This window comes from Danio rerio, chromosome 2, assembly GCF_049306965.1.
Source record: "Danio rerio strain Tuebingen ecotype United States chromosome 2, GRCz12tu, whole genome shotgun sequence".
Classification (NCBI taxonomy): domain Eukaryota; kingdom Metazoa; phylum Chordata; class Actinopteri; order Cypriniformes; family Danionidae; genus Danio; species Danio rerio.
This window is the reverse complement of record NC_133177.1, coordinates 52762996-52789222: the sequence shown is the minus strand read 5'-3', so window position 1 is coordinate 52789222 and position 26227 is coordinate 52762996. Positions and strand designations below refer to the sequence as shown.

The 26227-nt window shown below is 34.5% G+C and overlaps 2 protein-coding genes across 4 annotated transcripts in view; one reads left to right on the top strand and one right to left on the bottom strand.

Moving 5' to 3' along the window:
• Window positions 1–3231, bottom strand: part of rorcb (RAR-related orphan receptor C b) — a 29934-nt gene extending 26703 nt beyond the window's left edge. For 2 of the 3 annotated variants that reach the window (XR_012388228.1, XR_012388227.1), the window contains exon 1: window positions 2906–3185. Coding sequence is in view for 1 of the 3 variants with exons in the window: in NM_001277094.2 (NP_001264023.1) it covers window positions 2906–2912 (7 nt within the window). In the remaining 2 variants the exon portion in view is untranslated. 3 annotated transcript variants of the gene reach the window in all.
• The window catches only part of cactin, a 475834-nt gene that overhangs the window by 205348 nt on the left and 244259 nt on the right, over window positions 1–26227 (top strand). The gene's annotated exons all lie outside the window — the stretch shown is intronic.

Genomic DNA, 26227 nt, shown 5'->3' with positions numbered 1-26227 from the left:
ATGCAATGTAACTTAAAATCAACAAAATGTGTTAAAGGGGTTATCAAAATAAAGTGATACCATTCATTTTGGGTGCAGAGTGAACACTGACTGTCTGTGAAAGCAATCACGTAATTCAGCACAATCATAAAAACAATCTGATACTGGCCAGAATTTCGGTGATCTCACTAGTATTATTTTGTATAATAAATGTTTTTATATAATAATATTTAATAAAACAATTATTAATTTGACAATACTGACAATGTCTAAATTAAAAATCATATAAGCACATATATTTAATGTAATATTTTTGTATGACTTCCATAATAATGCAATTAGAAATAGCATTAATATTTATAATGTCATATACACTTTATTTCATGTATTTTATGGGTATCAAGTTTAGCATATGTCATTTTAATTGGTTAAACTAACTTTAATGACATTAAATTATGCAATTTCTATTCAAATAAATATATAATCAAATATTTCAATAAAAAACTAATAAAATGTTGTATTTATAATGTCCTAGGTAAAGCAAGCTCTCAAGCGGCCGCTTAGGGCCACAAGAAATTTGAGGGCCACCAAATAAATACCTAGAAGTATAAATGATACTATAGGTTATATACAGGGTGGGCCATTTATATGGATACTCCTTATTAAAATGGGAATGGTTGGTGATTTTAACATCCTATTTGTGGCACATTAGTATATGTGAGGGGGCTTGTAAATAACTCATGAAAGAATAAAGTTACGTTAAAACCAAGCACACCATTGTTTTTTCTTGTAAAATTCCCAACAAGTTTATTAAGGGGTCTCCATATAAAGGCCCACCCTGTATAAAATTTTTTTCTATCATATTTTGTACAGTGAGGGTCTAAAAATTGTAATTTGAACCTATTTATTACATCTGAGCAAATGTGTACCCACCTTCAATCACTGACCAGTCCAGCAGTCAGATCAGTAAAGATTTACTTTTAAAGTTGAAATAGTTCATTTATTATTGAGTTTACATGTAAACTTTAAAATAAAATATGTTTAGTTGTAAATTCATCTTAAGAAAACAAATAATTTTAAAAGTTTTACAAGGTGCTTTGCGGGTTTTTATCATTTTGCATTAAGATAAAATGTAAAAAAAAATAGACTGAATGATAGAAGAAAAAACAACTGCAAAATAATATTAAATAAATAATAGAATAAAATACAAAAGGTGTATTTTAGAACATTTGGCCTCTTGGCTGGAATTATTTAGGACCCCAAAATCACTAAAATCGCCCCTGATTATAATACATCTGTAATTACAAAATAATTACAGTGCTCATATTTTCTAATTAAAAACATTAATAATTAAGTTACATTTTGATTATAATTAATAAACATTTTGAATGGGTCTAGCAAACTATAATTTTAGAACAGTAATTTTCAATTGTTCAAAAAAATAAAGTCATATTTTCATACTATTGGCTAAATTAGAAACAGTTTAAAAGCAATTTACCATAACAAGTATACTTTTATTATAAATAAACTTTTATTGTAAAACTACACAACAGAATAAATATTTACAGCACATATAACTAAATCAGAAATCATTTATATCAGTAACACTAAGTCACAATTCATGCTATATGAACTACTAGCTAATTACCTCCCTAATATTGATATAACCTGTTTATTAGCACTTATAAAGTACGATCTTATTCTACATCCCTATTCTACCCTAAAACCTAAACCCAACTTCTAACTATTAATAAGCCGCTAATTAGTAGTTTATTCATTGGGTTTAATAATTGTTTTTAAGGTAAGTGTTTGCAAACAATGTATATGGGCTGAATTTAATCAAAAAAATAAATTTAGTAATGTTAAACTTAGTTTGTTTACATTCAGCCTATATAAACTGGTTGCAAACACTTCCCTTTAAAAAAATGAGTAAATTCAATGCATCATTTTTCCAGTGTAATAATGGTTTAACAGCGTAAATTGTACTTAAAGTGTTGCCAACATATTTGTTATGTAGACGTTTAGATTTATTATTTTATGATAACATTACTTAGTATTTCCCCCACGCTTGCATTTATTTATCAAGTCACCTTGTTACATAAAATCGCTGAGACTGCTCTAATAAAATCTTGTTTATTGTCTAAATGAGCGGAGTTCAAGTTCAAACTCAAGTTCATGCTGGAAGATAAAGGCGCGGCGGCCATGGAAAAAACAGACCGCATGGGTTTGCACGACTCCGGCAGAGCGCCTCCCATTTTCTGGCGCTCGCCTCTGCTGTGAATGCTGTGTAATGCTCAGTGACATAACTAGGTCAGTAGAACAGCAGGTTTGAGCACTGCTCACACAGCCGGCCATGCTGCCCTGAGAAAACAACAACACGCCACGCAGAGGAGCCCCTATATCTAACATTTACACTCAACAAAATCCCTAAAAAAGTCAAGTTGTTCAGGATTTACCTGATATTGATGTTGTCAAAAGCGTGTTCGGAAAAATATTCTGTTTTTAAGACGAACTATACGTGCGTCACGACACTTGGAGAGTTTTAAATTCGACAAATACTTTGATGTTGTATTTATATTTAAAAGTGTTATTTTGTAGCTTAGTTTAAAAATGATAATAATTTTACGATTATTACATAATTATTAAAGAGACCTGTCAAACTCGTCAGCGAAGCTTCGACATTCTGCGTCAGTATTCCAAACTCACTTCTGACACATTCGAACATTTAAGAATGATACACGGTGTCGTTTTGCAAACAAATAGAACGCCAAAGAACATTCGAATGAATCCAAAAGTAACAAGTGTCCGTTTGGAAAACGTCACAGGGAAACAATGCAGAAAATATATAGAATGTGAAGGAAATTACTATCCAGAATAATATGCAAAGTCAACGTAATACATCATAAAAATGCAACAAACATCTTACCTCTCATGTTGACAGGTTTCGTGCTTCTCCAAAGTTTAAATGCGTGAGGAGAAATAATGTTCGGACTAAGTAACTAACGTCAGACAACTGCCCGAATTAAAGTTTTCAGCTCCGACTGTGAGCATTGTTTGGAAAATAAAACTCCTCAGAAGTAAATTCGTGTTTCTACACTTCTTGCGCTTTGTGTGCAAAAAAATAAAGTCGCTGTCGAAGTAAGTGTGTGTGTTATGGCGCGGTGAGAATCGGCGTCCTCCTCCCTCTGCTCTCACTCTACCCTGCTAACCTACTTTCAGACGCGTGGACTCTCACATGATTTCGTGCCCGCGCAATGCTCACGGGGCCGCGCACCCGTTAGCGCTTTTTTAAGGAGGGACTGGAATTCAAGAGGATTCGGGGAATTTTCGGCGCATTTTATCGAATAAACAGAGGGAGATTAATTTAATTAAGGCGAATAAGGTCCCTGAGGATGAATTGCACATTTAATCTCCTAACTAAAAAATACGTGGTAGCAAAGCTAGTCCACAGCAGCAGGAGTCATAATAGTGTGGCCGTCAATAAAGTGTATCATTCTGCAATGCATGACATAAATCATGATGCAATATTTTCATGGCTGGAGATGGCATTGCAGTTTATTTTACTTTTTTTTGTTGCTGGCTTTTCATGTTTTTAGTTTTGGATATTGAGAACAAAATATAAATAAGAGGATTAGATTCATTAGTGCAAATCCACAGATAAATCCTCAGTGCATTGTCAAATGTAAATTATTAACTTAAAGGGACAGTTCTCCCTAAATCATTTACTCACCCTTTACTTGTTTCAAACCTGTTGGATTTCTTTCTTCTGTTGAACACAAAAGAGGTTATTTTGAAAAATGTTGGATGCCTGTAACTACCCACTCCCAGGGCCACTTATATCAAAGTTGATATTTAGCCGAACCATACTGGTGTTTCTTGTCATCTAGTTTTCACAAGGTGGGTTGTTAGTCCAACGCTTAAACCCCAACCTGGAGGACCAGGACATACACATATACCACGGACAATTTATCTTACCTAATTCACCCAACGAATGTCTTTGGACTGTGTGGGAAACCAGAGCACCCATATTACAATAAGTTAAAGCAACTTAAACATATTTGTTCTCTTGACTTTTGTCATTCATTTTTTAGTGCATTAGTTTTTTCAATGGAAGTCAATTCTTACCAGTTTCTAACATAAAGATAAAAAGAAACTCATAATGGTTTGGAACCAATAGAATGCAACATTTCAACATATTCCTCAGCCTTAAGGTTCTACAATGATCATTTTCTTAAAATAAATCATATGAAAAAATTATTAATATGGAAACTAACCTTAGTTATTTCCCATGTAGCAACATACTAATAGGGAACATCCGAATACCTGCTCAGAGTGACATTTAGATAAATCTTTTCTCTTAATAACATAAACAAATACACAGGAAAAATGACAGCAGAGAGAAAACAGCAGCTCAGAAAGCATCTGATCGTAATGATATATGGATATGTTTCAACAAGATCTGCAGTTTACCGGCATCAACCCAGCAAACACACAACATCATAAGACATTAACCCTTTAATATATGAGGAACCATATGGTAACTTTGTTGATTCTGATTACAATATAAATTTTACAATATAAAAGTCTTGTAATAACCTCAAGTAATACTCAATGGGTTTTCCAGTGAGAATTTCAATAAGGGTTACTTCTTAAAGGGTTAATAAAATGTAATTGCACATTTTAAGTCTCTTGGTTTTATTGCCAATCTGTGAAAATCTTGTAACAAAACTGCAAAAAACAGACAAATCCAAGACATTAGAAGTAGTAAGACCGATTTTAAACCACACTGAACTGAGCTAAACTGAACTGAACTTAAACACTTAAAACTGAACTACTCTGTTCCAATTACTATGACCATCTATGTGAAGCTGCTTTGACACAATCTATATTGTAAAAGCGCTATACAAATAAAGCTGAATTGAATTGAATTTTAACGAGGACTTGTGATGCTTTTATGAACTCATCTGTCAAAATCACAGCAGGCAAAGAACGTCAACATGTTGTCAGATTGACAATGTACCCCAACGCTGTGGGAAATTGCATTTCGTTTATCGAAAAATCGAGTTGACATCAGAACCCAACTTCAGGCCAATGTCATTGTCCAATGTTGAACAGACAGTAAAGTTTGATTACTTTACAAAGCAACCTAAAAACAACAAAATATCAACGTCTAACAATGTTACAGCTTTATGTTGTGTGGACGTTACCAATATGATGACAATTAAAAGAATTTTGGTTGTCATAGCTGACGAATAAAAATTGATGTCAATATGATGTTGGTTTAAGATGTTGGCTAGATGTTGGATTTTGGTCACTTTCCAGCACAACCTAAAATCAAGAAAATATCAATGTAAATTAACGTCAGTACTGGGTGTCAAAATAACATTGTCTTTAGACACAAGTGACCTATATCTAACCTAGTATTAAAAATATTATATTGACCAACAAAAAAATGAAGTTGGTAAACATTTTTCTACGGTACAACATGCTATCTATTTTGAAGTCATGGGTGTAAAAACATTAGAAATGGAACATATAAATGCTGAATGCATTTATAACTCTAAGCAATGCCAACAATTTGTTTTATGCAAACTAAATGCACATTCATGATGTATTCTGCAAAACAGCACTTTTATTAATCAGACAGAAAAAAAAATCCCTCAGTCATGAGGTATAAAAAAAGAGCTGGCCTTGTAATAGTTATGGCAGATGGTTATGTAATCCTTGCAGGCCTGCTGGAGGCTTGAACAGACTAATTATTCATTATTCATTAATTTTTTTTTTTTTTGGGGGGGGGGGGGGGTGCATTAACTCCTGAGGGACTCTACAATTTTTTTTAGCTTCTTAAAGAACATTTGCATATCTTATGGTTGCAACGGACAACATTTTAGACAACATTTTAGCCACATTCATTTTTTATGCATCAAAAACAAGTCTCCAAATGCACGGACAGCAAATAAAGTGTAAATATACACTCCTAAAATGATTTCTGCTGCTTGCTCAGACTACTTATTGAAAATGAGCAGGAACAACACAACTCTTGAGATTTCTCAGGGGCAACTTGATTGTTTTATGTTCAATCCACATAAATTTGTAAAGTTAACCTAACCGATTTGTGTTGGGACAACATTAATACATTGTGTGGAACACTTCACTTTTAACAGTGTATTACCAATTGTTAGTTTTTTAAAAAGTAAATTGCAAAGTATTATTTTATTTAATGGGTTTTAAAATACCATGCTTTGAATGCTCAAAAACATTTCTTATAAATATCATATGTTGAAAACTCTTGTGTCCGACTGAAACCCAAAATCATACAAACACAAGTGCTACTTTAGGAATTTGATGTAAACATTTTTTTGTGTTTTAAGTCATTGAAATTACACTTATTTAAAAAAGAAATATATATATATATTACAGTTGAAGTCAGAATTATTAGCCCCCCTGAATTATTAGACCCCGTTTATTTTTTTCCCAATTTCTGTTTAACAGAGAGAATAATTTTTCAACACATCTCTAAACATAATAGCATTTCTAATAACTGATTTATTTTATATTTGCCATGATGATATTAAATAATATTTGACTAGATATTTTACAAGACACTTCTATACAGCTTAAAGTGACATTTAAAGGCCTAACTAGCTTAATTGGGTTATATAGGCAGTTTAGGGTAATTAGGCAAGTTATTGTATAAAAATAGTTTGTTCTGTAGACTATCAAAAAAACAAAACAAAAAACTATAGCTTAAAAGGGGCTTATAATTTTGACCTTAAAATAGTGTTTAAAAATTTAAAAACTGCTTTTATTCTAGCCGAAATAAAACAAATAAGACTTTCTTCAGAAGAACAAATATTATCAGATACTGTAAAAATTTCCTTGCTCTGTTAAACATAATTTGGGAAATATTTTAAAAAGAAGTATATATATATATATATATATATATATATATATATATATATATATATATATATATATATATATATATATATATATATATATATATAAAACATTATATATATTTTTTTCTTTTAAAATCTCTTTGTTAAAATTATTGCTACCTTGCGAAATAAATTAAAACTTATAAAAATACAAATTTGAGGCCCAAACTTTTCCAAAAAAAAACGACAGACATAAATCTAAACTAGGCGGGCAAATTTGGTCCTTGAGGGCTGGTGTCCTGTGAAATTTAGGTTCAACCACAGTCAGACACACCTGGGCTACACTGTAAAAAATCCGTAATTTTATGGTTTATTTCCGGCAGCTGGGGTGCCGGAAATATAACAGCCGTTAAATTAAAGAAATTGACCATATAATAATGGATATTACATCACAGAAATTTACTAGAAATTTTAAGTTAAGGACATTTCTGTAATTTATATGCATTATTTTACGGTATATTTCTGTAAATTAACTTTTTTTTTTTACAGTGTAGCTAATCTAGTCCTTACTAGGATTTCTAGAAACATCCGTGCATCTGTGTTGAGGCAAGTTGGAGCTAAACTCTGCAGGACACCTGCCCTTCAAAACTGAGTTTGGGCAGTTATATATTTCTTGAGTGATAGCAAGACAAAGATGAATAAATAAATAAAACGAGTATATGAAATACACTAAATAAATAAAACACACAAATGCCTCAATGTGTGCATGATTTGAGCACCTTTCAAAATTGTAAATGGCATTGATGACGAGCCGAGCAGAGCGGCGGCTGTGTGTGGAAAAGCTTGGTGATGCAATTCTCTGGCAGGGGCTCTTATGAAACACACAGAGCAGATTACAGTAAGTAGGTTAGTGGAACAAGCAGAGAGCACACAGTGCTGCGCTCAAAGCGGCTCCCTGTTTGGCCTCTCCCCCCCCTCCTCCCATCTATCGCTGTACTCGCTCTTCCTGACCGCTTCATCTGTCCATTCTTGCGTCCATCTTGAGGGGCTTTGCTCTCCTTGTCCTTTTCTGATTCAATCTGTTTATTTCCATTTTATCCTCCAGACTAGCTTGCTGCACCCCCTGCTACTCTCTGTCTTTCATCTCCCGGCTCATCTGTCTGTCTAGCTCATGAAATAAACATCAAGCCAGTCCACCCATAAACATAACAGAATGCAGCTTTGTTTGTGATTGAACATACATTACAGAGGTTATTTTGTTACTTATTCTGATACAGTGCAAAAAATATGAATACAAATAATTTTACACTCATTACATTATTAAACTACACTGTAAAAATTGCTGTAAATTTACTGGTACTTTTGGTAGTAATACTGTTAAAATAGACAAGTGTACTGTAAATTAACAATTACAATTGTGATGTAAAACTACAGCACAGTTGTAATTGTTAATTGATAGTGCGCTTGTATATTAAGCCAGTAATACTGTAAAAATTGCCAAAATACTGTAAAATTTACAAGCGGATGGTAAAACTACAGCACAGTTTTAATTGTTAATTTACAGTGCGTTTCTATATTTGCCCAGTAATAATGTAAAAATTGCCAGTTACACTGTAAGCATTGTCAGTAATACTGTAAAATTTAAAAGCAGACGGTAAAACTACAGCACAGTTGTAATTGTTAATTTGCAGTGCGCTTGTATACAGTAATACTGTAAAAAATTGCCAGTAATAGTGTAAAATTTACAAGCAGACAATAAAACTACAGTACAGTTGTAATTGTTAATTTGCAGTGCGCTTGTATACAGTAATACTGTAAAACTTGCCAGTTATACTGTAAGCATTGCCAGTAATACTCTAAAATTTACAAGCAGACGGTAAAACTACAGCACAGCTGTAATTGTTAATTTACAGTGCGCTTTTGTATTTAGCAGTTATACTGTCAAAATTGCCAGTAATACTGTAAAATATACAAGTGGACAGTAAAACTACAGCTCTATTGTAATTATTAATTTATAATGCACTTGTATATTTAGCCAGTAATTCTGTAAAAAAGCCAGTAATACTGTAAAATTTAAAAGCGGATGGTAAAACTACATTACAGTTTTAATTGATAATTTACAGTTTCTATATTTACCCAGTAATAATGTAAAAATTGGCAGTTATACTGTAAGCATTGCAAGTAATACTGTAAAATTTACAAGCAGACGGTAAAATTACAGCAAAGTTGTAATTGTTAATTTGCAGTGCGCTTGTATACAGTAAAACTGTAAAAATTGCCAGTAATACTGTAAAATTTACAAGCAGACGGTAAAACTACAGCACAGTTGTAGATGTTAATCTACAGTGCACTTTTGCATTTAGCAGTTATACTGTCAACATTGCCAGTAATACTGTAAAATATACAAGTGGACTGTAAAACTACAGCTCTATTGTAATTATTAATTTACAGTGCATTTGTATGTTTAGCCAGTAATTCTGTAAAAATGCCAGTAATGCTGTAAAACTTTACAAGGGGACGGTAAAACTACAGCACAGTTATAGTTGTTTATTTACAATGTAATTGTATATTTAGCCTGTAATACTGTAAAAATTGCCAGTAATACTGTAAAATGTACAAGTAGACGGTAAAACTACTGCACAGCTTTAATTGTTAATTTGTAATTGTTAATTAATAAAATTTATATTTAGCCAGTAATACTGTAAAAATCGTCAGTAATGCTGTAAAGTTTACAAACGGAAAGAAAAACTACAGCACAGTTGTAATTGTTGATTTGAAATGCGCTTGTATACAGTAATACAGTAAAATTGCCAGTAATACTGTAAAATTTACAAGCAGGTGGAAATAAAAATTAAGGAAAATAATTAGCATAGCTGCTGTTTATAGTGTATTTGAACTAGATGCAAAAATAGAGTGTTATAAATGAAAATAGCAGTTTTATAAACACACATAGAAATAAACATGTAAGGCATATAAGAGTTTCTAACACAATGTCTGGTGTATTTAGGAGAAGTGTGTCTACAAGTGGTTGTCAAGCCAGTTCACCAGACGTACCTCTGGCCACATAATTCTAAAAATTGCCAGTAATACTTTAAAATTTACAAGAGGATGGTAAAACTACATTACAGTTTTAATTGTTAATTTACAGTGCGTTTGTATATTTGGCCAGTAATACTGTAAAACTTGCCAGTTATACTGTATGCATTGCCAGTAATACTGTGAATTTACGAGCAGACGGTAAAACTACAGCACAGTTGTAGATGTTAATCTACAGTGCACTTTTGCATTTAGCAGTTATACTGTCAAAATTGCCAGTAATACTGTAAAATATACAAGTGGACTGTAAAACTACAGCTCTATTGTAATTATTAATTTACAGTGCATTTGTATGCTTAGCCAGTAATTCTGTAAAAATGCCAGTAATGCTGTAAAATTTACAAGGGGACGGTAAAACTACAGCACAGTTATAGTTGTTTATTTACAATGTACTTGTATATTTAGCCTGTAATACTGTAAAAATTGCCAGTAATACTGTAAAATGTACAAGTAGACGGTAAAACTACTGCACAGCTTTAATTGTTAATTTGTAATTGTTAATTAATAAAATTTATATTTAGCCAGTAGTACTGTAAAAATTGTCAGTAATGCTGTAAAGTTTACAAACGTAAAGAAAAACTACAGCACAGTTGTAATTGTTGATTTGCAGTGCGCTTGTATACAGTCATACTGTAAAAATTGCCAGTAATACTGTAAAATTTACAAGCAGGTGGAAATAAAAATTAAGGTAAATAATTAGCATAGCTGCTGTTTATAGTGTATTTGAACTAGATGCAAAAATAGAGTGTTATAAATGAAAATAGCAGTTTTATAAACACAGATAGAAATAAACATGTAAGGCATATGAGAGTTTCTAACACAGTGTATTTAAGAGAAGTGTGTCTACAGGTGGTTGTCAAGCCAGTTCACCAGACGTACCTCGGGCCACATAATTTTTGCTCACTAGAAATGTAGACAAGGGTACGTATCCACAATGTGCCTGTGTTGAAGTCAACAATTATAACCGTGCTGTAGTTTTACCACACAATTATAATCGTTAATTTACAGTGCACGTGTAAATTTTACAGTAATACTTTCAACCAAAATTGCCAGTAATACTGCAAACTTTACAGCAATTTTCTAAAGCGCACTGTAAAAAAACAATTACAATTGTACTGTAAAACTACATTTACAGCACACTTGTAAATTTTACAGTATTACTATCAACCAAGTTATCAAGTCAATCCACTTATAACATGACAGAATGCAGTTTTGTTCTTGATTGAACATACATTAAGGGGTTATTTTGTATTATGTTAGGGGGACAATAACAATTGTCCATTAGGGAAAAGTCACAGGAAAGCAATGCAAAAATATATTACTATATGAATTACTATAAAACTAAATGGAAATTCAATATGCAAAGTCAACATCAAGCCAATCCACCCATACAATAGCAGAATGCATAGTTCTGTTCCTGATTGAAAACATTCTCAATGATAACACTGACATGAATTGTGCCTGCCTTTGTTAGAGCTTTTGTCTCATTGCTGAGCTCTTTCGATTTTCTACATTCAACCTTTCCAGTGTTCCTTCATGCGTGTTCGGTAACTAATAGCAACAGCCGTGACATCCTGACCCCAAACCTACGTAAACGCAGTTAGTGAAGGGTTGGGCGCAGAGCTGAGTGAATCTAATCGTGTGGACGGGATTTATCTGAGAGCGAAGAGTTATGATTCATCACCGACTAGAAAGAATGATCAAATGTTTTGGTTAAAGGATGAAGACGTTCAAAAACAAGCCGCAAAGAAAGACATCGATAAAGATGTGAGGCTGCATTTGAAGCTATTTTGCACACCAATGATGGGGTATATGTTTGATATAAAAATTATTAATTTGGAAACATTCTGCAATAAGGTTCCATTACATAACGTTAGTTTAATAATATGTACAATACATACAATGAACTTTGCACATTACAGTTTTCAAGTTAAGGTTAGTTAACTTAATAAAAGCCACTCATTGTAAGTCCATGTTGTGTATTCCGTAATAATAAGCCCCGTGTGGTGGCCAGAAAGTGCAAAACAACATTACAAAGGGTGAAGTACTTTTTGTTCTGCCACACAAATATTAGAATCAATAATGTTTACAATGACACTGACACCAGATAATAAGTTGCTGTGTAAGTGACGAATATGCTAATCCGCAAACGTGAATAGCTTACATCTGGAAAGTGTCACCAGTTAACACAATCACCAGTTAAACCGTAACACCGGCTTCATTCAGTTTACTTTTAAAAGTCCTCAAGCAGATGTTTACACTGTGTAGACTTGACATCATGTCCACGATTACAGTGCAAGTGTAAGGGTGGCCCTCGTTAAAATATTGAACACATTGATCTTGTGTTTCCAGCTGGTCCGCGTGCTTTAGAAACTCCAAACACTGACCACACGTAAAGCAAAGCTGCTCACGTGTTTGCCAGAAAAAGGACAAAACATCTCTTGACCGCTGTCCATGTTCGGTTACCATAAACTTTATTTACACCATTTACTCCACAACACAAATTTACAGCGCTTACCACCAACGACAACAACAACAAAGTGTTTTGCGTCTTGTAAATTTTTTCTAAAATGTATATTTGTAGGGCGAGGCAGTGGCGCAGTTGGTAGTGCTGTCGCCTCACAGTAAGAAGGTCGCTGGTTCGAACCTGGGCTCAGTTGGCGTTTCTGTGTGGAGTTTGCATGTTCTCCCTGCCTTCGCGTGGGTTTCCTCCGGGTGCTCCGGTTTCCCCCACAGTCCAAAGACATGCGGTACAGGTGAATTGGGTAGGCTAAATTGTCCGTAGTGTATGAGTGTGTGTGAATGAGTGTGTGCGGATGTTTCCCAGAGATGGGTTGCGGCTGGAAGGGCATCCGCTGCGTAAAAACTTGCTGGATAAGTTGGCAGTTCATTATGCTGTGGCGACCCCGAATTTATAAAGAGACTAAGCCGACAAGAAAATGAATGAATGAATGTAAATTTGTTTCGTCCTTGGTAAAATCGTTTTTCTATCTATGACCATTAGTTCCTACTAATGTTTGCTAACGTGTTTTTTAAAAAACAAGGTTGAAAGTTTTAGTTATTTATTTTCTGTTGATTAAATACGATCAATGGAAATTAAAAAATGTAATGGAAATTAAAAAATGTAATGGAAATAATAATAATAATAAAAAAACTAAGAACAGAGCTCCATAGTTACAATCTAGCATCCTCCCAATCTCTGAAGAAACCATTCAGTACTCCATAGCAAAGTCCCTTTAAAGCAAGTCATTTCACTCGCCGGCCATCTCTGAAACACCTCTCTGGTAGTATGCTCAGGCATTCTGTCTGAAGGGAAACAACAAATTCTCCAAAACTATTTGCCAAGCTTACAATTAATTTAATTTAATTTAATTTAATTCCTTACATTTATATAGCGCTTTTCTGGGCACTCAAAGCGCTTTACACAATGGGGGGGAATCTCCTCATCCACCACCAGTGTGCAGCATCCACCTGGATGACGCGACGGCAGCCATTTTGCGCCAGACCGCACACCACACACCAGCTGATTGGTGGAGAGGAGACAGTGATGCAGCCAATTGAATATGGGGATGGTTAGGAGGCCATGATGGACAAAGGCCAGTGGGCAGATTTGGCCAGGATGCCGGGGTTAAACCCCTACTCTTTTTCGAAGAACATCCTGGGATTTTTAACGACCACAGAGAGTCGGGACCTCGGTTTAGCGTCTCATCCGAAAGACGGCGCTCACTGAGCAGTATAGCGTCCCCGTCACTATACTGGGGCATTAGGACCCACACAGACCGCAGGTTGGGCGCCCCCTGCTGGCCTCACTAACACCACTTCCGGCAGCAACCTAGCTTTCCCATGTGGTCTCCCATCCAGGTACTGACCGGGCGCAGCCCTGCTTAGCTTCAGTGGGCGACCATGTGAGAGTTGCAGAGAGCTAGCTGCCGGCTAATTACATTACATATTTGGGGCCACCAATAATTAAACAACATCAGTCTCTTAAGTTTAGTTTCTAAACATCTAAATCAAACAAAATCTGCATTTTTTCAGGTTGTACAAGCTAATGAGCATGCGCATTCAAAATGAACAAGATCACGACACCAACCTCATTTATGGCCATTTTACACAGTATCATCCTCTGGATAATGATCGTCAGATCGCGCTGCTCTTCTGAAGTAATCCACAACTTGGTCTTGATGGTGAATCTCTTCCAGAAATAACAGCAACTCTTTGTTTACAAGTTTATAGGCGTTTGATTTTTTTGCTGACATGTGATGTGTGTTTGACAGGTCGGACTGTCCTTTCATAGAGATTACAAAACGAAAAAACTTTTGTTTTCAAGTGCACTCGGTTCATTTAAAAGTAGAGATGTTAAGCTTTATGTGTGAATATTATTATTCACTGAGATTCCAGTGTGTTTGTTGACCACCAAACAGTTGTAAAAGCATTGTCTGTTCCAAGCTGATCCGTCATTCTATAGTCATCAATGATTGGCTCCTTTGCTAGAAGGCGGAGCTTCATTCACCATATTTATCAATACACTTTTCCATTCAAAACTTTACAAGTGACACGTCTTGTGTATTCAATAGTCTTTGACCATATAACACCTAGAAACCTCCCAATGTCTAAAGAAACCATTCAGAGCACCATAGCAACAACCTAGCAACCTCCCATTATAATACCTTATTAACCACATACAGTATAGCAACATGTTTGTTTTGTGGCAAAGTTTTACAATAGAAACCACTCATATTTTTCTTGAGAAAAATAGCAAAAGTTATAATAAAAATGTAACATTAATGATTAATCATAAACTCACTAGTCACTTTATTAGAAACAACTGTTCAACTGCTCGTTAGCGCAAACGTCTAATCAGCCGGTCACATAAAAGCAGCTCAATGCATTTTAGCATGTAATTAACATAAGACCATCTGCTATTCAAATGGAGTGACTTTAAATATGGCACGGTTGTTGCTGACAGAAGGATTGATCTGAGAATTTCAGAACCTGTCGAACTGCTGGGATTTAAACAAAGATATAGAGAATAGCTTGAAAAAAATAATAAGAAATAATGGCCTGAACTGAGTGGCAGTTCTTCCAGCTGAAAATGCACAGAGAATGATCAGACCTGTTTGGGATGACGGAAAGGCAACAGTACTTCAAATAACCACTTGTTAAAACTGAGGTCTGCAAAAGAGCATCACTGAATTAGACGAGATTCTTGACAAAATAAAATCCCCTTGGCATTGTTATGTGGATGGGATGCTGACATCGGAGTGTGGATTGAAATGCAGCACTATTATGACAATGGTTAAGCAGGCAACGCTCAACAGGGTCAAACAGATGTATACAGGCAATCCAGACTTATAGTCACTAAACAGGCGAATGGTCAGTATAGGCAGCAAGCAACGTAAACAAAGCAAAGCACAGATCGGCACACGGCAAGACAATGCAAGAGTAACGCCTGGTAATGTTCACAGTAACAGTATAACAAGAATCAGCCCTGATGCGCGTGTGTGTGCAGTTTATAAAGTCCATGGCTGCATCCAAAACGGCATACTTTTATACGATATACGCCAAAATCAGTATGGGAGCTGAGTAGTATGTCCGAATTTATAGAATTCGAAAATTAGTATGCGAGTAGTATCTGGATGACTTGAAGTGCGAGATTCTGAAGTGCGCATCCCATGCATGCTGCGCTATCCCATGATGCCCCGTGAGAGAATTCATGAATGGGAGTAAAGCGAGACAACTGACACATGTAGGTCACGTGACCATGACAATATGGCAGATGTATTACGTTGAATTCTCACCTTCATACAGTATAGAACATACTTTTCTAACGGCCGAGTAGTACGTTTAAATTCAAATGCAGTACCCACTGAGTAGTAGGCGGCTTCAGATGCAGCCCATGTAATCAGTTCACGAGCGGCTCCCAGCCTTGAGTGTGTGAAAACAATGGAATCCGGAACAGGTGTGTGTGTGTGCGGTGCATGACTGGAACTGTAGTCCATATAATGGTGGATTTGTAGTCCTTTAGCCATCTGTGTGTTTACCAGCGATCTGTCAGGATTAGATAACTTTTGACTGTGTCAGGTAACAACTGAGTATCGTTGATATGCCACAGTCTACCTGAGTATTGCTGCTGACCATATTTTAATACACTGTAAAAAAAAAATAGTTCCATTTTTATAGTTCCATAAAGCCAGTTTGTGTTAGTATTAGTTTTTACTAATTGAAATGAGCTTAACTTAAAACTATTAAGTTTGAATTGTTTTTTTCAAATTTTGCCTAGCATAAATCTTTTAACCTTTGTCCTGATCAAAACTACTAAATTGTTTAGAAAATTACAGGATTTTCACTCTTTAATTGACAAATTCATAAATGATGTCACTGATTTAGTGAAAAAAAAACACACACAAAATGAAGTATTTTCAATGTATAAAGTAATTGTGGACTGGAATTTTTTTACCTTTAATAACAGTCTTGGACATGTAAAACAGCATTGTCTTTAACGCAATGTTTTTGATTATATACTTAATATATTGAAAATGCGTCATTTTGTGTGCTTTTTCACCAAATTAGTTACATTATTTATGAATTTGACAATTAAAGAGTTAAAATCTTGTAATTTTCTAAGCAATTTAGTAGTTTTTATCAGGACTGAGGTTGATTAACAGATTTATGCAAAAAATAAAAAATAAATAATATTTTATCTAAGGCATTTTTACAGCAGTTTAATTTGAGGAGATGTTTTCATCCTGAACATAACAAAAGAGTAATAAATTTGTCCAGAGTGTATCGTTGAGTTAAAAAAAAAAAAAAATTCTAACCATTTTTCTCAAAATGCAGTGCTCAGCATAATTGAGTACACCCCATTTTAAAAATAAATATTTTTATCCATTTCTCAGTGAATATGGGCAATGTAATTTGGTGCATTTAAACAAAACAGATTTATTTATTCAAATAATATTTTAGTTACCAAACATGTTTAGAAACTGAAAAATAATACAATTAAATTCAAGCAAAATATTGCAAAAAAAAAAATGTAGCTGTGCTAGTTTTTGAACCGTTATTATAAATTATTTTTAAAGATAAGCTTCAGATTTGGCTTCAGTACTGACTAATCGAATGTAAATGCACAAATATAATATTCTATAGCTTCTTATTAAAAATATGAATTTAAAAGAGAGATTTGTGAGGGGTGTACTTATGTATGCTGAGAAATGCATGTGTCAAAATAAGATTGGTCACCAAAAAACACAGAAAGAAGTTATGGCCAAATAAATACATGAAAGAAAACATCCCCAACAGTACCTAAGTGTTAATAAAGATTAATGTTGATCAATATTGTCTCTTTTCAAAGGACACAGAACATTTATTAGGAGCTGTTGTTCAGTGGTAGAAGCAGACCACGGTTGTTTCATAGAGACAGAAAGTAAATAAATGCCAAGCGGTTATGATGCAAGTAGTTATTGCTTTAGGTCTATGCGCATACGCAGTACATGAATGAAAGCTTAGCATTATATAGCTCTTTAATTGACAAATTCATAAATGATGTCACTGATTTAGTGAAAAATGAAGTATTTTCAATGTATAAAGTAATTGTGGACTGGAATTTTTTTACCTTTAATAACAGTCTTGGACATGTAAAACAGCATTGTCTTTAACGCAATGTTTTTGATTATATACTTAATATATTGAAAATGCGTCATTTTGTGTGCTTTTTCACGAAATTAGTTACATTATTTATGAATTTGACAATTAAAGAGTTAAAATCTTGTAATTTTCTAAGCAATTTAGTAGTTTTTATCAGGACTGAGGTTGATTAACAGATTTATGCAAAAAATAAAAAATAAATAATATTTTATCTAAGGCATTTTTACAGCAGTTTAATTTGAGGAGATGTTTTCATCCTGAACATAACAAAAGAGTAATAAATTTGTCCAGAGTGTATCGTTGAGTTAAAAAAAAAATACAAATTCTAATCATTTTTCTCAAAATGCAGTGCTCAGCATAATTGAGTACACCCCATTTTAAAAATAAATATTTTTATCCATTTCTCAGTGAATATGGGCAACGTAATTTGGTGCATTTAAACAAAACAGATTTATTTATTCAAATAATATTTTAGTTACCAAACATGTTTAGAAACTGAAAAATAATACAATTAAATTCAAGCAAAATATTGCAAAAAAAATAAAAAATGTAGCTGTGCTAGTTTTTGAACCGTTATTATAAATTATTTTTAAAGATAAGCTTCAGATTTGGCTTCAGTACTGACTAATCGAATGTAAATGCACAAATATAATATTCTATAGCTTCTTATTAAAAATATGAATTTAAAAGAGAGATTTGTGAGGGGTGTACTTATGTATGCTGAGAAATGCATGTGTCAAAATAAGATTGGTCACCAAAAAACACAGAAAGAAGTTATGGCCAAATAAATACGTGAAAGAAAACATCCCCACCAGTACCTAAGGGTTAATAAAGATTAATGTTGATCAATATTGTCTCTTTTCAAAGAACACAGAACATTTATAAGGAGCTGTTGTTCAGTGATAGAAGCAGACCACGGTTGTTTCAAAGAGACAGAAAGTAAATAAATGCCAAGCGGTTATGATGCAAGTACAAATTGCTTTAGGTCTATGCGCATACGCAGTACATGAATGAAAGCTTAGCATTATGTTAGCATTTAAGGTTGCATCGTTTTAGTGTGTTTTAACACTTTAACTGCCCACTCTACCAAATGGTTGAATATATTTTGACTGTTTTTTTTTTTTTAAATGACTGTTTAAGTCATTTAAAGATTGACTGTTTTAAATAATGGTTTACACACACAGCATTGTTGGTTTACAAAAACAGATTACAAAAAAAAATTAGCCATCCCTTTTATTTATTTATTTATTTTTACATATTTTCCAAATGATGTTTAACAGAGCAAAGAAATTTTCACAGTATGTCCGATAATATTTTTTCTTCTGGAGAAAGTCTTACTTAGTTTATTTCGGCTAGAATAAAAGCAGTTTTAAATTTTTTAAACACTATTTTAAGGTCTATATTATTAGCCCCCTTAAGCTATATATTTTTGATAGTCTACAGAATAAACTATCATTGTACAATAACTTGCCTAATTACCCTAATCTGCCTAGTTAACCTAATTAAGCCTTTGAATGTCACTTTAAGCTGTATAGAAGTATCTTGAAAAATATCTAGTCAAATATTATTTGCTGTCATCATGGCAAAGATAAAATAAATCAGTTATTAGAGATGAGTTATTAAAACTAGTATGTTGAATAGAAATTAGGGAAAAAATAAACAAGGGGGCTAATAATTCAGGGGAGCTAATAATTCTGACTTCAACTGTATGTATTAATTTCAATATTTTTATTTTTTTTAGAAATAAACCATTTGGTATAGGTTGATTGATATTTTAGAAATTGAGGGATGTGTTGAAAAAAAATGCATTGAGTGTGTTAACTAGCGACAGAAAGAGTTAAGAAATGCAATCCAAACATTTTTTTCTTGGTGAGGCATTGGTATTGGTATTGGCACAAGTGTAGATTTAGCCATAGGAAAGGGTCAGAAACTGCTCACATGTTGTGCACAAGTTAACAAAGGGATTTTATTTCTGATCTGAGAAATGTGCAAAAGCAAATACATGTGTTAACATTAATACTGAAGAAAAAAAAAAAAAAAAAAAAATATATATATATATATATATATATATATATATATATATATATATAAAACAAATCTCAACTGAGCTGTTGAGCGAATAGAGCAATCATGAAATCAATGTTCCAGGGAATGATGAACCAATGAAGTGACTGATGGGTAAATCCTCACTCTCGCTCTCCCACTAACCAAGATGGAGGTTTCAGCGTTCACAGGGATTACCGCTGATCCTGTCTTCGCATGGCGCCATAATCCCGCTCCCTCCATCTCCCCCTTTAATCCCTTGCTTTTCTACTATTTCAAAAGCTCTCTAATCTCCACTGGCTTGAGCCTGGTTATCTGATGTGACTCCAGGCAACACGCTAGCGGGTCAGTGTGTCAGTGAAAACACACTCCTCACCTTGTGTTCTCTAGTCTTCCTTCCTCTCTGTCCCCCTGGTCTCTCTCGCCCTGGCTCTGCTTTACCCTATTCCTGTCCTTCTCCCTCTTTGTCTGTTGGGACACATCCAATGTAGTTTAGTTATTGCTAACAAAATCTATTATTTAATTCAAACGTATTTCTTAAATGTTTAAAAATGTTATATATGTAACACTGGCGACACGATGGCTCAGTGGTTAGCACTATTACCTCACAGTAAAAAGGTTGCTAGTTCAAGTGCCGGCTGAGTCAGTTGGCGTTTCTGTGTGGAGTTTGCATGTTCTCCCCATGTTGGCGTGGGTTTCCTCCGGGAGCTCCGGTTTCCCCCACAAGTCCAAAGACATGCAATATAGGTGAATTGGGTAAACAAAATTGGCTGTAGTGTATGTGTGTGTAGGGCTGGGAATCTTTCTAAAATTTTCGATACGATACCCTGAATTCAATACCGGTTCCGAATGATTCTTTTTTCGCTACTTTTATTTTAAGAAATATAATTTAACAAGATTACATAACACATAATCTCAGAGAAACGTTGGTTTTATTTTTTCAGGATGTTTGTGACACTTTTCACAGCAGGCTTATCTCTAAGACCATTAATTTAAGACCCAAAAATTTCAATTCTGTCATTTATTATCTTCAAATGAAGATTTTTTGGATTTAATCCAAGAGCTTTCTGATCCTCTCAGATAAATCGTTGAATAAAGTTGTTTTTGTTTACTTTGCACACAGGAGTATTCTCGCAGCTTCATATAATTATGATTGAACCACTTATATTACATGGACTTATTTTGACTATGTTTTTGGATCCTTTCTGGGCATTGAAAATGCATATCCAGTAAATCTAATCTTTCTCCACAGTAGAAAAAGGCAGCAAACCTTTACCAATAAACAATTGGAACCCCCTACAAAATCTGAATGGTTGGATATCATATCTAATGTTCAAAATATGGAGAGGATGACTTTTTCTTTAAAACTACAAATGGACAAATACCTGCAATATTGGGAGAAATGGATTGTACTTATGCCTTTATACAGTGTAACCTGATTTATATATGTATTTGTTCATGTGACCTGTAAGGAAATATGTGACCTGTCAACCGTTCATTTAAGTTCTGGTGTTTTATTGTATTAATTACCTAATTTTATTCCTTTTTTTTTTTTTTAACCTACTTTTTGTGTTTTTTTTTCTCTCCTTAAAAGAAATAAAAATAAAGTATTAAAAAAAAAAAAAAAAAAAAAAAAAAAACCTTTACCAATAAAATTGTAACGGCCCTGTGCCATTCATCTTTCAGCAGGAGCAGAGACTATAACATTAATGTGAAAAAAACATGAAAGCTAAACTGTTGTTGCAGCCAAGGATAAGGACATTTAAATAAGTTTAATGTGATGTAAACCATCATTTTCTGTTAACCTTAAAGCATTTTAGTATCAACTTAGCTAGGTATTAAAAGTTATTGAAACAGTACTTAACGTTACACAGCGTACGTTAGTTCCAAAAAAAAGGATTAATAAATTTACCCGCACAAACCCCGTTTACACTGTCAGGTCTTGATGCCCAATTCCGATTTGTTGTAAGGTAAATGTAATGTGTATTTATATAGCGCATTTATTGTGTATGGCCATACACCCAAAGCGCTTCACAATCATGAGGGGGGGGTCTCTCCACACCACCACCAGTGTGCAGCATCCACTTGGATGATGCGAAGGCAGCCAGAGGACAACAGCGCCAGTGCGCTCATCACACACCAGCTATTGGTGGAGTGGAGAGACAGTGATAGAGCCAATTCGGTGGATGGGGATGATTGGGAGGTCATGATCGTAAGGGCTGATAGAGGGACTTTAGCCAGGACACCGGGGTTACACCCCTGCTCTTTCACAAGAAGTGCCATTGGATTTTTTTAATGAGAGTCAGGACCTCGGTCTAATGTGTCATCCGAAAGACGGCACTCACTGACAGTGTAGTGTCCCCTTCACTTTTACTGGGGCATTAGGACTCACACAGACCACAGGTTGAGCGCCCCCCGGTGGCCTCACTAACACCACTTCCAACAGCAACCCAGTGTTCCCTAGTGGTCTCCCATCCAGGTACTGACCAGGCTCAGCCCTGCTTAGCTTCAGTGAGTAACCGGTCTTGGGTTGCAGGGTGATATGGCTTGTTGCCTATATCAGATTTTTTTGCTTGTCCGTTTACATGTTCTTTTAGGGCGTACTAACACTAACAGTGTGCCAGAGCGCAGTTTACTTGGGCTTTGGCGCGGTATACTTGTGTGTGAGTGCAAAACGCGCCTAACCCCGAAAATGAAAGCGAGACATGACTTTTAAGGGGCTGTTTCATATGGATTTATTAATCATTCTTACTGTTCTGTGAACGCAAACTGTCGTAATTTATTAAAGACGCAAACCCCTCACTGCACGGCAGCTGTGCACCTTCAGCAACCTCATAATTCCTGCAGCATGGGGACTTTATGACTGTTTATGAGCGTCAAAAGTGGCCGATCTGTTCGGCGAGTTCTGCCATCTGTGCCACACTAGCCACTGCGAAATATGCAAAGTGTAGTATAAGCAGTGAATGGTTCAGTCCTGATTTACCTCCACGCAGTTCATGTAATGGTATGGCCCTGATGTGTATGTGTGTGTGTAGTTGAAGATGTGGGCGCACTGGTGTTAGAGAAAATAAGGTGTTCTATGTGTAGTCCGCAGTGCGTGTATTAATAACTACAAAAAGCAAAAGTTACAACACGAAGCTCGCCTAACTTCAAAATGATTTTGAGGCGGAGGAGGTGGGAAAGGGTCGTCATTGCAGCACGTGCTTATGTCTTTTTACCTTTCGGAGCCCCAGCCATCGCGCAGTTATTCTCATCACGGAGGACGACGCTTGTGGTGGGCACATTGTTATGATGACTGCGCCGGCAGTCAAACAATGCAAAAATGCTTTCAAGTGTAGTGTACGCATTACAGCCTCACATTTGACAAGCTCTGAGCGAGTGGGCGTAACCGCCGTAAACTATTGATTTTCAAGACAGCCTCGCTGCAGCCAATCACCAGCATTTGACCCGGGAACGTTAAGGATGCTGCAGGTTTTCTAGCTTACTGACGTTGACAAGATTATACCCTTGGATATCGAAATTTGGTACAGAACGAAAATAATTTTTTCGATACTCGATAGTATCGAGACGATTCGGTTGGTGCTTAAAAAGTATCAAACTCGATACCCAGCCCTGTGTGTGTGATCGTGAGAGTGTATGGGTGTTTCCCAGTACTGGGTTGCAGCTGGAAGGGCATCCTCTGCATCAAACATATGCAGGAATAGTTGGCGGTTAATTCCGCTGTGGTGACCCCAGATAAAAAAATCTAATCACTTTTATTGTCACATCATCAGCAGCACGTGTGCTATGAAGAGTGAAAAGCTTAGATAAATAAGGGACTAAGCCGAAGAAAAATGAATGAATGCATGAATATATGTGTTCAATATGTATAAACTATTAATCGTTTGAGTTTACAGAAATATATCATGTTAAATATCGTTATCAGGATATGAGATGGTTTATATCACGATATGATATTTTTGTCATGTCACCCAGGCCTATAAGCACCTATTCATGAAAATATTAGTGCCTAAAGGGTGCATAAATAACTTTTGAACATTGTACTTTGTAACACTGTAGCTTTGTAAGTATGTGGCTTAGCCAGCTTATTTTCAGCTGTGCTCATGTGAGTTTAAGTCCATTGTTTTCCAAATCCCATAGTTACTTTTTGAGTAATCAAGCCTTTAAATTTTTCTTGTTAAAGAAACCTATGACTGGAAAGATTTATTGATTTGACCCAAAAGTCAAAAATAGGCTAGAGACCATTCAAACATTCAACAACTGCATAACAAAGAGTCATTTTAAATCTACACTGTTAATTATAATTTTTTTTTTTGTAAATTACACAGTATTTACCTGTCATATGAACTGTATTTTACTGTTGGACAATTATGCAGTATGTTACTGTATTTTAAAGTTGCATTGTGGAAATTATTTTATATTTTACAGTAGATACATCACTGTAAATACATAAAGAGCAAGATAAATGGTGTAATGATGTAAATGTAAATACAGTAACTTTGCTGTAATTGATATACAGTAATTGATACACACTGCTGCCAGTAATTTACTGTAGACTTTACAGAAAATTGTTAACAGTATTCAGTGCAATACACTGTTAACCACCCAACAAAACTCTAGATTTGAATTCATAATCATAATATGGAATAATTTGTAATCAATTAATGAATGAATATGCTCACTCTTTTAGCTATCTGTTATATAAAAATGGCTAAAAAGGTTAGAAAATTATTAGTTAAACTCTTTTTTTAAGATTATTGTATACAGCACATTGTTCAAGTCCATGTTTTAACCATGCTTCATACCAAACTTTTTCAAATGAAGGGCAAAAATACAAATATAATTGAGAGTCATGGGCTAAAGAGAAATATACTAAACCATTTTACATTACTTGCCATGGGTAATTTCCTCATTTATTTTGTAACATTAAAAAATAAATAAAAAAGATTACTTTGAATCGTATTAACTAATGCTGTATCTTTTTAATTATAACTTATTGCAATAAAAAACGTAAGTAATCACATTTATAACAGTGTAGTTCAATGCTGAATACACTACTAGTCAAGCAGAAACTGCCTTTGCCTTAATTCGCTTGATTAGAATCGATGCTTGCATTACTCTCTTGAACTTTCTCTTCTGACCAGCAAAAATATAATTTTGTTTATATATTATATTAGTTATATTTATATGATTATATGTTTTATATTTATATATTATAATATTATTATTAACACTTTTGTTTTAATCAGAAAATAAGATGAGAATACGCTCATTTAATTTTGTAATTTATTGCCTTTTGGACTTCAGGGGTGCTATACACTTGGTGCAATAAGGTGCAAGAGGTGTATGGTGAGATTTGTTGCTATTTTCAGACCAGTGCAACATTAATTTCTACATTTTGCGCCACGTTGTTTAAATAGCAAATCTATTTGCTCCACTTTATGGACTCATGGGTGCTCCGGTCTAAAATGGAAGTGTGTTAAGGCACATTGATGGCGCGTTGCTATTTTGAGAAACTTAAATAGACCACGCCATTAACCAACTAAAAGCTGATCTGAAGTCCAGTGCAGAGCGCGTCAGTTATGCACCGATGCAGGTCAAATGCTTACACATTGCTTAATACACAAAGGATGTACAGTAATACACAAATATTTTTACATATGAAAAAAATAAAGGATTAAAATGTTACAAAAATTATTGTCGTTTTTTTTTTCATTTTATTCATGACAATTTACATTTGTACAATATTATTTTTATTAGTAGTATTATATATTATATGCATATTTATATTTGTTTTAAAACACCTGTCGGGTTTTGGAAATGTATGCATTACCATATGAGGCATAAGAATAGGGCGTGTGATTGGACATAGCTCAGTTATTGACCACACTTTGTTATTATTGTTCATTTATTCGCTTGTTGGTAATTAGAACTGAATTTAGAAATAGTTTTGAAACAAATCTTTGCTTTTAACAAACGAAATTAAATATGTAGGCTAATGGATGTGTGTTTCCACCATTTCATTATCAACCAAAGTAAAGGAGTAAAGTAAAGAGTAAAAGTAAAGTAAAGAGAGCTGAATGGAATAAGCTCATTCTTTATACTGGCTCTGCAGATGGTCTGTTTAACTGTTTTCTCGTTAATGAAGCGTTCAGTTTTTCCACTTACAAAGTCCACCATGTAAATAGCAAATGCGCTAAGCGCGATGCAACGGACTCTTAAAGGGAATGAGAGATGAGACTCTGAATGCATGTTATGCTCAAAACACACCCATAACTCATTAAGAGAACAAGCACAACCCTGTAGACCATGCGCTGGTGCACAAACAATATTTTTCCATCCTTTCCCCAGCCTTAATGCTTTTACGCCATGCGATTTAGACTTTGCGCCTAGATTGTTAAAATAGAGCCCAAGGACTGCTGAGATACCTGATATAAGTACTGTGTGGTATTTTTTCTCTCTTTACTTCACTTGCATACTTTTAATGTTGCAGAAGATGTTCCCCACAATGTTGAAAATAGTATATCATTATATCAATCCTTTTTAAGGTATTGCATCAGAGTTGGAAATTCTAATATCATGAC